Genomic DNA, 14,450 nt, shown 5'->3' with positions numbered 1-14,450 from the left:
GGGTTGTGGCCAGCTTGCAAATAGCCATCAGCTCCTCACCCAGGCTGGCCACAACCTCATGGGGTGAGGGTCCCCGCTGGGGGGCTTAGCCAGCCTGTAAATGGCCCTCAGCCCCTCACCCAGGATGGCCAGGCACCCCAGTGGGGACCCCCACACTGAAGAGGCTGTGGGCAGCCTTCAAACAGCCATCAGCCCCTCACCCAGGCTGGCCAGACACCCCAGCGGGGACCCCCACCCTGAAGGGGCTGTGGCCAGCCTGCAAATTGCCATCAGCCACTCACCCAGACTAGCCAGGCACCCCAGCAGGACCCTCCAACCCTGAAGGGGGTGTAGCCAGCCTGCAAACAGCCATCAGCCCCTCACCCAGGTTGGCCAGGCACCCCAGGGGGGACCCCCACCCTGACGGGGCTGTGGCCAGCCTGCAAACAGCCATCAGCCCCTCACCCAGGCTGGCCAGGCACTCCTATATAATAAAAGGGTAATATGCAAATTAACTCTAACAGCAGAAGGACTGGGAATGACTGGTCACTATGACACACACTGACCACCAGGGGGCAGATGCTCAATGCAGGAGATGCCCCCTGGTGGTCAGTGCGCTCCCACAGCGGGAGCTCTGCTCAGCCACAAGCCAGGCTGACGGCTGCCAGTACAGCGGTGGTGGTGGGAGTCTCTCCTGCCTCCTTCAGCAGCGCTAAGGATGTCTGACTGCAGCTTAGGCCTGCTCCCCACTGGCAAGTGGACATCCCCCGAGGGCTCCCGGGCTGCCAGAGGGATGTCTGACTGCCAGCTTAGGCCCAATCCCCCAGGGAGTGGGCCTAAGTCAGCAGGTGGTCATCCCCTGAGGGGTCCCAGACTGCGAAAGGGCACAGGCTGGGCTGAGGGACACCCCCGAGTGCACAAATTTTTGTGCACCAGGCCTCTAGTGTATATATATGTATATATATATATATATAGATATATATATATAGAGAGAGAGAGAGAGAGAGAGAGAGAGAGAGACAGAGACAGAGAGAGACAGAGAGAGTTTGAGATTATTCTTTAGTCAGCTTTAGTGTTTTTACTTTTTGCTGTTGTTGTTAATCCTCACCTGAGGATATTTTTCCATTGATTCTTAGGGAGAGTGGGAGAGAAAGGGAAAGACAGACAGAAACATCGATGTGAGAGAAACACATTAATTGGTTGTCTCCTGCACGAGCCCAGAGCCCGGAATTGAGCCTGCAACCAAGATATGTGCCCTTGACTGGAACTGAACCTGGCACCCTTTGGTTTGCAGGCCGATGCTTTATCCACTGAGCTATACCAGCTAGGGCTTAGTGTTTTACTTTTTTTTTTTTTTAATATATTTTGATTTTTTACAGAGAGGAAGGGAGGGGGAGAGTTAGAAACATCGATGAGAGAGAAACATCGATCAGCTGCCTCCTGCACATCTCCCACTGGGGATGTGCCTGCAACCCAGGTACATGCCCTTGACCGGAATCGAACCTGGGACCTTTCAGTCCGCAGGCCGACGCTCCATCCACTGAGCCAAACCGGTTTTGGCTTAGTGTTTTACTTTTTAAAAAATATGTTTTTATTGATCTCAGAGAGGAAGAGGGAGAGATAGAATTATCAATGATGAAAGAGAATCATCAACCGGCTGCCTCCTGCACACCCCTTACTGGTGATAGAGCCCGCAACCCAGGCATGTGCCCTGACTGAGAATAGAAACAAGATCTCCTGGTTCATGGGTCGACACTCAACCACTATGCCACACCGGCCAGGTTAGGGTCTTACTTTTATCTTGGGCCTGTCTGGCTCTAATGGTTTTTTTTTTATTTGTTCCCAACTTCATCCGTCCTTGGGTTTGGCTGGCACTAATGGCATTAACACGTTAAGCGTCCAGCCCGTTTTGTCTTCCGGACGGAAAGTATAGTGTCAGTCACCAGTGACTGACAGGGCACTTAATGTGCTGAGTCTCTGTCCTTTCTCTTCCTGACCAGGGTGATTTGAGGTATTTACTCTCTGGTCAGCGAGGAGAGATATAAACCATTTGTTCTCAAGTGTCCTTGGTTGGGAAAGATAAGGTCTTGCAATTCACTAGCTGGCTCTAAATTGGTCAAATTGTTTGCCCTTGTTTATCTTGCCTCAGTTTCCCCATTCCACTCGCCCAGGAATTTTCCCAGCTCACTATCCTGCCTCACTCAGAGCTTTCCTTGGGCTCTGAACAGGCCGGAGACATCCAATGGTCTGCAAAGCACAGTACTGGCTGGAGCTGACAGGACAGACTTGGTGTCACAGGATGGTATACGGAAACATAAAAGGCAAAGTTAAAATCTGTGCATGACACTTATTTCCCCACCTTTTAATCACTCACTGCCTTGTTTGAAACCGTTTCTTGTAACTGAATTGAGTACACGAGGAAGTTTTGTTTTGGTACTACTAATGCTTTTTCAACTACAGCATTCATTGATGAATCGTTATGTCAAAGAAAAAGACAACGTTGCATATGCTTTGAGAAAATATGGAAGTCAGTCATCATGTATCAATTTATAAATTTTTGCTTAGGCCATAGGTTTTTGTAACCTTTGACTTTCAGAAGTAAACCATAAATAAGAAAATAATAGAACAGCCACATTACAATGTTACTTACAAGAATGGCTGAGAAGGGAGCCACAGTCAAGTCAGTAACACTTTCATAAAATGAGCAGAACCCATTAATACAACGGCTCTTTATCACCTGGATCCCAATACACAGCGGACCACCGTGTCCCCTGACATTTAACAGTCACATTCAATAAAAGCCTGTTAGTGCATCCTCAACCCTCTAAGTCTAAGGGGCCACCTGCGAATTCCCTTTGAAAGCCTTGCACAAAGTGAGGTTAAGCACCAGTAAGAAAGACTGTTGTTAGCAGTTTTATTTCATCATCTTCATCATCATCAATACACATGCAGTTTCTTCCTCCTATGTACATGGCATTGCCAAATGGGTGCTACACTCTGCCTGTGGTACAAAGTTTATAAATACAATATACCAATACAAAGGTGAAGCCATTAAAAAGAGTTAATAACAACTAGGAGATAATGAAATCTGTAGTGTCGATGGAATCTATGAAAGAGATTTAGAAACAACACACAAACTCAAACATTACAGTAAATGTGTTACTTGGGAAGGGGTGAGAGAGGGACGTGTTATGTGCTGCCGCAGGGTTTCCTAGGTTGTTTCACGTTTACTTTCTTTCTGCTATTATCTTTAAGTACTGCAAAGCATTGTGGGCGGCATCACTCTGTGCATTGCTGCAGGAGATCCCAGAGCCGTGGCAGACTGTGATAGGACTGGTGGACAGTTCTGCGAGGCACTGATACTGTCCGTTGGCACTCAGTTCCTCTGTAATGACATATTCAAACGTGACAGTTAATAAGTGCATACAAAGTAGATCCTTTGTCTAAGCGATAATTTTTATCACTGTTTTTCTCTAAGCATCCATGGCAGGCTACTCCACTTATCATCTTTGTTATTCTTTCTTAAAAATTTTTATTTTAGAGAGGGAGGAAGGGAGAGGAAGAGAAGCAGAAACATCGATGTGAGACACGTCCATTGGTTGCCTCCCGCATGTGCCCCAACTGGGGACTGAACCTGAAACCTAGGTATGTGCCCTGACGGAGAATCAAACCCGAGACCTTCCCGTCCATGGGATGATGCTCCAACCAACTGAGCCACATGGGCCAGGGCATCTTTGTTATTCTTGTACAAACAAAAAACAAAACCCAACTGCTCAGCTACAGCAATTCTCAAACACAGATGTGCTTTATAATCATCAGAGGGAACTTAGCAATGCAGGTGTCCAGGCCTTGCTCCAGCCTGCTCCATCACATATGCAGGGTTAGGGTTAAAAAATGCCAGATTCTTGCATTTAAAAAACAAACAAACAAAAAAACTCCCAAGACAATTCTAATGTGGCTATTTGAACAGTGTTTACAAATTATTGAACCACAGCAACTTTTTCAAAAGGGAAAAAAAAAGATTGGCTAGAAACCTGAAGTTGCATTTTTCATTATGAAGTCTAGGGGTATTTTCAGTGGACACTGAACTAGGACACACATGGTTCAGGGCAAGACCTCCTTTGCGCCTTAATGTTCTTTGGTTATAAATCTGTGCAGAGTCTAAGGGTTAGGGTGTTTTAAAATAATACCTAACCCAGGAAACAAATGCTCTTCTCATCAATGATGAATCACTCTTACTGAAGACAACAAGTAAGATCAGGGAAGAAGTAGAACACATGAGTCATAATTTGTTTAAAGAGGTCATGATTGCCCTGACTGGTTTGGCTCAGTGGATGGAACGTCGGCCTGCGGACTCAAGGGTCCCGGGTTCGATTCTGGTCAAGGGCATGTACCTTGGTTGCGGGCACATCCCCAGTGGGGAGTGTGCAGGAGGCAGCTGATCGATGTTTCTCTCTTATCGATGTTTCTGACTCTCTATCCCTCTCCCTTCCTCTCTGTAGAAAAATCAATAAAATGTATTTTTAAAAAAAGAGGTCATGATTAAATGTTATTTCAGTTAGTCAACATAGAGGGAAGTATCCAGATACAACGGGATTATTTAATGCCTGAAGAGACTTTCTAGTTCTAGCATCTAGGTTCTTTTATTTTTTTAAGTGAGGTAAAATTCACACAACATGAAATTAATCATTTCTAAAGTGAACTATTGAGTGGCATTTAGTACATTCGCAATGTTGTGCAACCACCACCTCTATCTAGTCATAAAACATTTTCGTCATTTCATCATACCACGAGGAAACACCACACCCATTAAGCAGCTGCTTCCAACTTGCCTGCCCCATCAGCCGCCTTTTCTGACCATCTGTCCATACTAAATTCCCAGCACATTTGATCCTAAAGCAACAGAGAAAATCAGAAGTTCTTTCAATCTCTAAACACCCTACTTTCCAGTGCTAGGACCTCTGAGAGCTAGGTCCCCACAGGTCACTGAAACTGGAATAAAGGTATCAAGTTCTTCACATATTATACTGATGGAAAATCAAGACGATAAACGCATGGACACAGTAGCCAGCTTTATAAACTGACTTAAAAGAAAATCCAAACTGACTTCCTCTCCAGTCATTCTGCATCTGTCTACCTAAATGATGAAGGGCTAGAGAAAATGACAGCTGGAATGGGAGAAAGCTATAAATTGACCTGCCCCATGTGCCTACCAGGATTGGCACACAGTGATGAAGTGGGGAGAGAGGTCTGGCGTGGGTTCTGTAAAGACACATTTATAGAACAAGGAGTGAGTTTGTGAGTTCTGTAATGACATACTCAAACGTGATGGTTACTAAGTGTATATAAAGTAGATCCTTTGTCTGAGCAATAGTTTTTATCATTGTTTTTCTCTAGAAGCATCCACGGTAGACTACTCCACTTATCATCTTTGTTATTCTTTTTTAAACATTTTTTTATTTTAGAGAGGGAGGGAGAGAAAGAGAAAGAGAAACATCAATGTGAGACACGTTCATTGGTCATTACAGAACCCACAAACTCACTCCTTGTTCTAGAAATGTGGTGTCTTTTTATCTGTCAATCTTCCCATCAGGGCGAGATAAATGGACAGTGTATCATGTATCTATAGTTACTCTTCCCCTAACCTGGCTCTACCACTGACTAGCTATGTGATCTTGGACAAGTTTCTCAACTTTTCTGTGCCTAGTTTCTTCATATGCATACAGAACCTACTTCATAGGGTTAGTTTGAGGATTCAATTAGTTATAAATCTTAGCTATTATTGTTTTTATTATTATAACTGTAGAGATGTTGGCTATTTTGAATATTATTTATGAGAATGGAACATATCATTTATATATTTTACTGCTGTGGTAATATATAGAGTTAGAATCCCTAATCAATGAAATTAATTATAATAGAAGTTTTTGTTTCTCAAACGTATTTTTAAAAGAAATATGTTTTGGGATAAGCAAAAAAAACCCCCTCATACCTATATCCAAATATGTTATATTAAAACCCTGTTCCTTGGCGATTTCACTGAGCAGCTGGATGTAATTCGTATTGGGAATACTGAGGAGGCTTCTTTTCAGTAGGTTGATCTTTTCACCAGGAGAATTCCTCAAGGAATGCCAAGTGCATCCTAAGGAATGTCCTACTACGTTTGTCTGAAAAACAGAGATGAAGGTTAAGACTCAGAACTGGGACCGGTTTCCAACTTTAATTAATTTAGAAGGCACTCACACTTAATAGTTTATAAAGCATGTTTAAATGGACACAATTTGGTTAACTTTCTAATTTAAACAAGACAACACTAACAAGTACACACATTTAACAAATAGCATGATGTTAAAAAAGAAGCATGTGCAATAATATAATGTAAGTAATAATTTTTCTTTTTTCATTTTTTTTAATACTGGAAGTATTTAAAAATACTTTTGTATAGCACAAATGTCTCTCAGTCAAATTTTCTGATAGTCAGATTAAGATATAAGATATTTAAGAGTACTATAAACAAATTTGCAAATAATTGCATCTGATTAGCAGAGCAATCTACAAATTAAAATATAAAGCAATTTTCATATCTTTATGATTTCTTGAATTAAATACTAATCACTGTAACCAAAAGCAGTAAAGCAGAAAACAAACTGTAGAAAAGGTGAAAAGTATGTTGGGTTTGAGAAGAACAAGTTATTTAAATGAATAGCAGGACGTCAAAGAGTTCTCAGACTTATATCGCAGAACCCAAGTGAGCTTATTTTTTTGTTTTCTTTCTCTTTTTCCTTTTTTCTCCCCTAAATCCTTCCTTTTTCACCTGTGTTCAGAATGTTTTACATTCCATGTTAGTTTATGTTTCTCAAATTATTTTTCTTTATTATGTCATTTAAAAAACCCACTACAACTACTCTTTGAACTAAGTAGGGCAACCTATCCTTAGTCTTCTTTATTAATGAGCCCAGACAGAGGTTAAGAAATTTTCAAAAGATCATAGGAATGGCTCTGATATAGAATTGAGTAATTTGTACAATTTACTAAATAGAATTTTACATTTCTTGATTGAAACTTTAAACAAAATTGTTTTTTTAATCATAATTAATTAACATGTTTAAAAAAACCTGCAATTAAAACAAACATCTAATGAATAGTGGTCTTTTTTCCTTACCTCTCCTTCCCCAAAGATTTCTGTTCCACTCCCCAGAGGTACTTGCTGTTAAACTTTTCTTCAGTATCCTTCCATAAATGTTCTATGCACATTCAAGTACACACACACACACACACACACACACACACACACAATCTTTTTAAACAAAAATGATAGCTTACTCTTCTACATCTTACTCATTCTTCTCATCTTTGCACATATATGTATTATATTTATTACCAGCCTCCAACTAAGAGTTTTAGGTTGTTTCTGGTCTCTTGCTTTTAATAACAATGTTACAATAAAAACTCCTTTGCACTTAAATGACTTTCTGTGCAGAAAAATTTTTAGAAGTAGAATTGCTGAGTCAAAAAACATGCATGCTTTTAATTTTGGTAAATACTTCCAAATCGATTTTGAACCACTTTATACTCCCATCAAAGTCTTAAAGGGTGCTTGCCTTCTCATATCCTCACCAAAACCAGGTGTTATCAAACTTTGTAGGTTTTGTTGATCTAAAATATGAAATTAGTATATTGTTTAACTTGCACGAATGAAGTTGAACTTTTTAAAACAGTAACTATTTCTTCTACTTGATTGTCTTTAAAATTCAATATATCCTACATTTAGCTCATTATCTGTTCCTCCTCAAATCTTACTCCTTTTCTGTGGTCCCCATATGAATGAATGGTACCACTATCTACTCAGCTGCCAAACTAAAAATGTTTATTTCCTCCCTTTTCCTTACTTCCCATATCTAATCAATGACCATGCCCCCTTCACTTTAGTTTTCTAAATAATTTTTAAATCTACCATTTCTACTGCCACTCCCTTAATTTAGGCCACCAACATTTGTCATCTGATTTCTATAACAGCATTCTAACAGGTCTCTAATATTCATTAACTCTTCATAACACAGCCAAGTGATTTTTCTTCTACTGGATAAATTAGAGCCTGTGAATCCAGATTAAAATTTTTTAATGACTTTGTTCTCCCCTCAGGATAAAGATCAATCTCCTTAATGGCCTCACCGTCTGAGACTCCCTCCAACTCTCTGCTCTAGCCATATGAAATTACTTAGGGTTCCTACACTGCATATGATGTTTCACTCCTGCTTTCTTCTCTCTGGAGTTCTTTTCCCCTACTCTCATCCTACAAGTCTTAATATACATATTACTTCCTCCAAGGAGCCTTCCCTAAACCCCCAGTCTTAGCTGGATGGCTTCTCCCATGTTCCTACCGCAGCCTCTGTAAGGGCCAGTCTAGTCCGTAGGGTTCTTTTCCCTTTCAGTCTGCTATAAACGCCTTAGGAGCAGAGACTGTCTTATCACTGTATGCCAGTTCCCAGCACAAAGCTTGGCACGGAGTATGAGCTCACTAAATGTTTCCTGAGTGGATAAATGAATGAATAAAGAAAGGGATGGGAATGCACTGTTAATGTGAAGGCAAAAATATCACTATGGGCCTATTATCTTTAGATCCTCATAGTATTCTCAATTTGTCTATGTCTCCCAAGCCCTCTGACCTATGACCCTGGCTCACATATAGCAAGCAGATTAAATTGGGGTAGCATGTAACTAAACAATGAAGAAGATTTTTAAAAACTGCAACTATGAAGTATCAATACAACAAGAAATCTAGGCAAGTTTCCTACAGCAAGAGATGCGGGGGGGGGCGGGGGGGGGGGGCAAAAGAGGGGAAAATGGGAAATATCTGTAATACTGTCAACAATAGATTAAAAAAAAGAGATGCTTAATCACATTAATGTCATAGCTGTATGATCATTACTCACTAAAGAAATGTGGTTCTCTGGAGAAATGTTACTGAATTTGGCAAGAAATTTCTCAGCAGCATTTCTCTTGGCTTGTTTTTTTGATGCCCCTTTTCCTAAATAATTAAAAAGAAATGGTAGGTTTAGAAAAGAAATGTGTCCACAGAGAATGATCAAACATATATTGCATTTAATCAGAGAACAACCTCATGGTTTTTATATACTAGTCTATTTTTTACTGACCTGACATCTTTGCTTGTTGTGATTCATATAGCTATTAATTCTTACATTTTTGAAGGCATTTCTTTTAACAGTTTATCTTTAGTAGTTATGCTTTCTGTTTTTCATTAACAGCTATATTTCCCTATGTCTAGTTTTAATGAATTCTGATCAAATATTCAAATTTATCAAGGTATATTTGAATTACCATTGTTTACTTCCTGCTTACAATTTTCTATAAACTGAGAATTATGTGGAATTTCTCTATCATGAATAAGAAAGGGGATACTGAAGTTGAAAGAGACCGTATATTTCATCTCCTTCCATACTTCTGTTAGATTTAAAAACTAAGGCCCAGAGAGATTTAGTTGCCTATCCTGCAAACCAAAGATTGCATCAAGAACAGAAGTTGAGGTACCTGCTTCTTGCTCAGTGCTTTCTGCACTGGCTCACACTCCCCTCTTTTATTTTTTTTTTTTTAAAAGATGGTCTCATTTTATTTTTTTATTATTATTATTTTTAAACATATTTTTATTGATTTCAGAGAAGGGAGAGAGATAGAAACATCAATGATGAGAGAGAATCATTGATTGGCTGCCTCCTACATGCCCCCTACTGGGGACCGAGCCTGCAACCTGGGCATGTGCCCTTGACCAGAATCGAACCCGGGACCCTTCAGTCTGCAGGCGAACCCTCTATCCACTGAGCCAAACCAACTGGGGCCCATGCTACCTCTTGAGGGCAAAAAGTAGCTTGTATGTTGAAACTAACACGTAGCCAAGGCAAAATTCCCTTTCAGGCCACTTTAAAAATAATAGAAACATGTTAGAGAAGTTAAATAGGAATCCTCAATAGTACTTTATTAAGTAACTTTTTTTCCTCATTGTTTATGGCCTTTACAACATAAAAGTTGCTATCATTGCAATGTTTTGTCATCTAACCTCTTATTAAGCATCTTATTTTCAAATGCAAACAAGATGTTTTCTAGTCCTATCTTCTAGAATAGCTGCCGAAAACCAAATGAGATTTCTTAAGTATTTAGTATATCACTGAGGATTGATGCGTCAATTAGTTATTTATTTTTCCATTAATAACTCTTGATTTTTAAAATATCAAATTAAAAAGTGTAAGTATTCTTAAACCAAATATTTACTTAAATTCATCCTCAGAAAGTTAGAGACAGTAGAACAGGAGTGTATCAATTTTTTCTCAACAAAAAAATTTGAGAAGTTGCCACCAACAGAAATTTCTATGGTCATTCATCATCTGAAAATACTCCAAATGTCTCCAATTGTATGAGGGTAAAAATAAATAAGTACCAGTTTCCATAAATGACTCTAGCTTGCAGATTGTGGTATATTCTCTCTTATGAGCGGGTCCTCCCTCTTGGGAAAGGGTATATTCAGGAAGCCTCCAGCCATGATGAATAGCCAATTCCTAGAAAATTGAGATGAGGCTTTAGTAGTAATTTTTACTATGCAAAGGCTCAATCACATAAATGACATTCTTTCATGATTTTGATCTCATTTCTATTTATATGTTTAAAGGAATAATGATATTCTGGAATAGAAAAATTAGGGAATACCCTTGTAAGTCCATAATACCAAAACTGAAGCAGTTTCCTGCTTATGAATGGCACTAGAGGCCCGGTACAGGAAATTTGTGCACGGAAGGGGTGTGTCCCTCAGCCCAGCCTGCACCCTCTCCAATCTGGGACCCCTCCGGGGATGCCCGACTGCCGGTTTAGGCCCGATCCCGGCAGTTGGACATCCCTCTCACAATCCAGGACCGCTGGCTCCTAACTGCCCGCCGGCCTGATCACCTCTAACTGCCTCTGCCTGCCTGCCTAATCAACACTAACTGCCTCTGCCTGCCGGCCTGATCACCCCTAACTGTCTCTGTCTGCCTGCCTGCCTGATTGACCCTAACCACCTCTGCCTGCCGGCCTGATCTCCCCCTAACCACTCCCCTGCCGGCCTGATTGCCATCTAACGGCTCCCCTGCCAGCCTGATCACCCCCTAACTGCTTGCTCCCCTGCACCAGCCTGATCTCGCCCCTAATTGCTTGCTCCCCTGCACCAGCCTGATCTCGCCCCTAATTGCTTGCTCCCCTGCACCAGCCTGATCTCGCCCTTAACTGCTTGCTCCCCCACTGGCCTGATTGCCCCTAACTGCTTGCTCCCCTGCCGGCCTGATTGTCCCTAACTGCTTGCTCCCCTGCTGGCCTGATTGCCCCAAACAGCCTCTGCCTTGGCCCTCACCACCGTGGCTTTGTCTGGAAGGAAGTCGGACATCTGGAAGATGTCCAATCGACTCGTTCTAATTAGCATATTACCCTTTTATTAGTATAGATTCTTCCATTAAGCCACAGTGAGCTGATATCAAAGAGTTCAAGTAGGAAGACAAACTGAGTAAAAACCTCAGAGCATATCCATAGGTTTCGCTGCCAACAGTTCCCAAAGCCTTTCCCCTCTGAGCTATAGACCCTTCTACCCACAGCTGGCTAATCACTGTAACTGATCAAGAGCAAAAGAGGAGCAGAGAGAGCAAACAGAATTGGAAAAGAGGGAGAAACTACAGAATAACTCATGGAGCAGGAAAGAGATCAAAGGACCGGTTGGATAATGGGGGGGCGGGGTGTTGTCCAAGAGAGCACACAGATAATCTGCAAGAAGGCTATTCTGTATGCAGAAATTCAGAGCTGAATATATATATTTGGTAGAATAAGCAAATGAAGACTTCTTCCCTATTCTTGAATTAGGCTACCTGATTTGAGTTCTTTAAATTTAGTCTTTTGTCTCAACAAAAGTAGAAAGAGGTTTGTCAAAAAAGTGGCAAGAAACATTCTTAAAGTATAAAACATATGCAGAGGTTCTGTTGATCTCAAATGAGAATTCCACAAGCCAAAGGCAGATACTGTATATGGAGGAAAATCCAAAAAATAAATAGGACAATAATTTCAAGTTAGCACTCTAATATCTAATGACCCTAACTTGGAAAACAAAATATTATACCATCTTATCTTTAAAATATTAATTCCCTGTCTTAGCCCTTAATTGTATCAATTATGACACCTTTCTTCAGTAGACAAAATGTTAAATATGGAAAAACTGTGCAACTTACCTGTAATGAGCCAATAGGATTAAGCTGGTTCTTTGGTTGCTTGGAAGGGTCAGGCATTAAGGGGTCAGGAACTGCAAAGCTAAACATTTTTTTAAAGTTATAAACCCAAATGATCTCCCCCAAGTTACCAAATACATGACAAGTATTTTCTCCTTAACCCTCTATGCCTTTGCTTTTGCTGTTCCTTCTACACAGAATGCCCTTATCTCCCACCTCTTTCACGAGAATCTGATCTACCCATCACCCAAGGTATATCTCAAATGCCACGTCCTGTAAAAAGCCTACCCTTTTACCCCAATGGAACAGATTTTCTTACTCCTTTGAGCCATTATAACATTTGGTCTGACACTTTCTTAAGCAAACTATTTTACCATAAGTTATACACTCTTACAAATACATGTAATTTGTCCATCCCTCACCACCTCTCGCCCCTGTTCAGACTGTAAACTCCTTGATGGTAGGGCCCATCTATTACTTACCTTCATAAGCCTTGTAGTACTTTGCATATAACTGGTGCTCAATAACATGTATTTAAGTAAAGCATACTATTGTTACAACTACACAAAAAGGGAAGACTAATAATTAGTCAGGAAATTTAGCCTGTGAATAATGTAAATCATAAATGCAGTTTTTTCATTCAGATAATTATGGGAGAAAAATCTGTTTGATATATCATCTGCTCTATGCTAGGATAACCCTAAGACTTACATGCATCCTAGATGGCCTGCATGAATCTGGTTTCAGCATCTGACGATGGTTATTAGGAAAAAAGAAAACAATCTCTTCTAAGTAATTTGAAATACTAACTACTTGGGTGATGGTGCCTGACACTGAATAAGCTACATTCCCAGGTACTACCATTGAGGCAACTGAAAGTCATTTCTTCCCTGACAAATGAGACTTAGTTATTGCCACTTCTTCAAGTTTCTTTTCTACCAGAATTTCAAGCTTTACAGAGGCTGATGAGATAAATATTCACTTACAATGCTGCATGTCTAAGCTACCCAAATAATTGTGATGACGAAGTGAGAAAGTCTCTATTAAATCAGGCCACTTTAGGTCTCATTATAGCTTAGTAATTCCCATTTTATCTGCCAAGAAGCACAAAAATACAGGGAGGGGCAAAAGTAGGTTTACAGTTGTAAGTACACATAATAGTTTATTCCTGCATTATTTATTATTTTCCATACGAACAACTGTAAGTCTACTTTTGCCCCATCCTGTAAAGTGCATGAGCCTTTTCTGCTGATAGAGTGAAGTGCTCATGTGCAGGAAGGACACAGCGTACACTCATTTCCACAAATACACTTAACACTTTGGGCTGATCTTGGGCTGCAGAGAAACAGCATGGCCATCACAAGCAAGGGGGAGATCCAGTACCTGCCATTTCATTTGGCATGTCTAAAAAGGTAGCATAAATCAATTATAGAATCAAGCATCATTTTATAAAATGCAAGGCTTACACTGGCTAAACTATCCGAATGGTTAGAATAATTTAGAAAAAGGGAGCAGCATTGCATGAGAGCCCAGATACATCCCTAAGTCAACAGTTTTGCTATGGCTGGGAAGCAAAAACCCCATGGGCCTATGCTATCAGCTATGAACAGATATGCAAACTGTTCTCCAAATATATTTGAGTGCATGCAAAGAAAAGCCACTGAAGGCACACCATATTCCAGGCTGTGCCCATTAGAAACCAAGGACACCACTTTAAGATACATGAGATCTCCAGGACCAACACTCTTTCCAAAAGCACCTAATGTGATAAAAAATTTATTTTGGAAAGATATGTCAAGAATTAATATCCCATTTAATATCCTTTTGTATTTGGCATACATTCTATAACAAAAGGAAATCTTTTTGTCTCCTTCCAAATAGAATTCCTGAGTGCTTTTAGCTGATCTTTTTCCACCTCACACCTTGCTTTCCTCAGTATAGAAATAATTAGTCTTAATACAGTAAGACACTGGTCAGAAAACCTCTGGTTTTCCACTGTTGCACCCCATCCGGAAAACAAACAAAAAGAAGCCTAGTTCAAGAGGGCCTTCATTTAATTGTTAATTGCTGGATTTAATTTCTTAAGGATAAATTGTACTTAAAGGATGATGGGTTTTCACAAGGAAATAATATTATAGGGCTAGATACTAAACACTGTTCACTCTGTTGCTTTTCCAAGCATGTTCAAACTTTTAATCTTACCTCCTCAGCCATATTTTT

At 40.3% G+C, this 14,450-nt stretch overlaps 1 protein-coding gene across 5 annotated transcripts in view; it reads right to left on the bottom strand.

Annotated features, from left to right (window-relative positions):
• Positions 1-14,450, bottom strand: part of PRKRA (protein activator of interferon induced protein kinase EIF2AK2) — a 375,739-nt gene that overhangs the window by 356,676 nt on the left and 4,613 nt on the right. For 3 of the 5 annotated variants that reach the window (XM_070422688.1, XM_070422687.1, XM_070422686.1), the window contains exons 4-8: positions 12,234-12,312; positions 10,430-10,547; positions 8,913-9,007; positions 5,972-6,146; positions 2,877-3,364 (exon numbers count right to left, since the gene is read on the bottom strand). In XM_070422688.1, coding sequence (XP_070278789.1) covers positions 3,207-3,364; positions 5,972-6,146; positions 8,913-9,007; positions 10,430-10,547; positions 12,234-12,312 — 625 coding nt within the window. In that variant the 3' untranslated portion in view covers positions 2,877-3,206. Of the gene's footprint in view, positions 1-2,876; positions 3,365-4,811; positions 4,873-5,971; positions 6,147-8,912; positions 9,008-10,429; positions 10,548-12,233; positions 12,313-14,450 lie in introns of those variants that run through there. The other 2 variants (XM_070422684.1, XM_070422685.1) reach the window with 2 other exon arrangements.

This window comes from Myotis yumanensis, unplaced genomic scaffold (assembly GCF_028538775.1).
Source record: "Myotis yumanensis isolate MYYU_CA2020_CCGP unplaced genomic scaffold, mMyoYum1.0.hap1 SCAF_8, whole genome shotgun sequence".
Classification (NCBI taxonomy): domain Eukaryota; kingdom Metazoa; phylum Chordata; class Mammalia; order Chiroptera; family Vespertilionidae; genus Myotis; species Myotis yumanensis.
The sequence above is the reverse complement of the archived record's forward strand: the minus strand, read 5'-3'. Positions and strand labels throughout refer to the sequence as shown.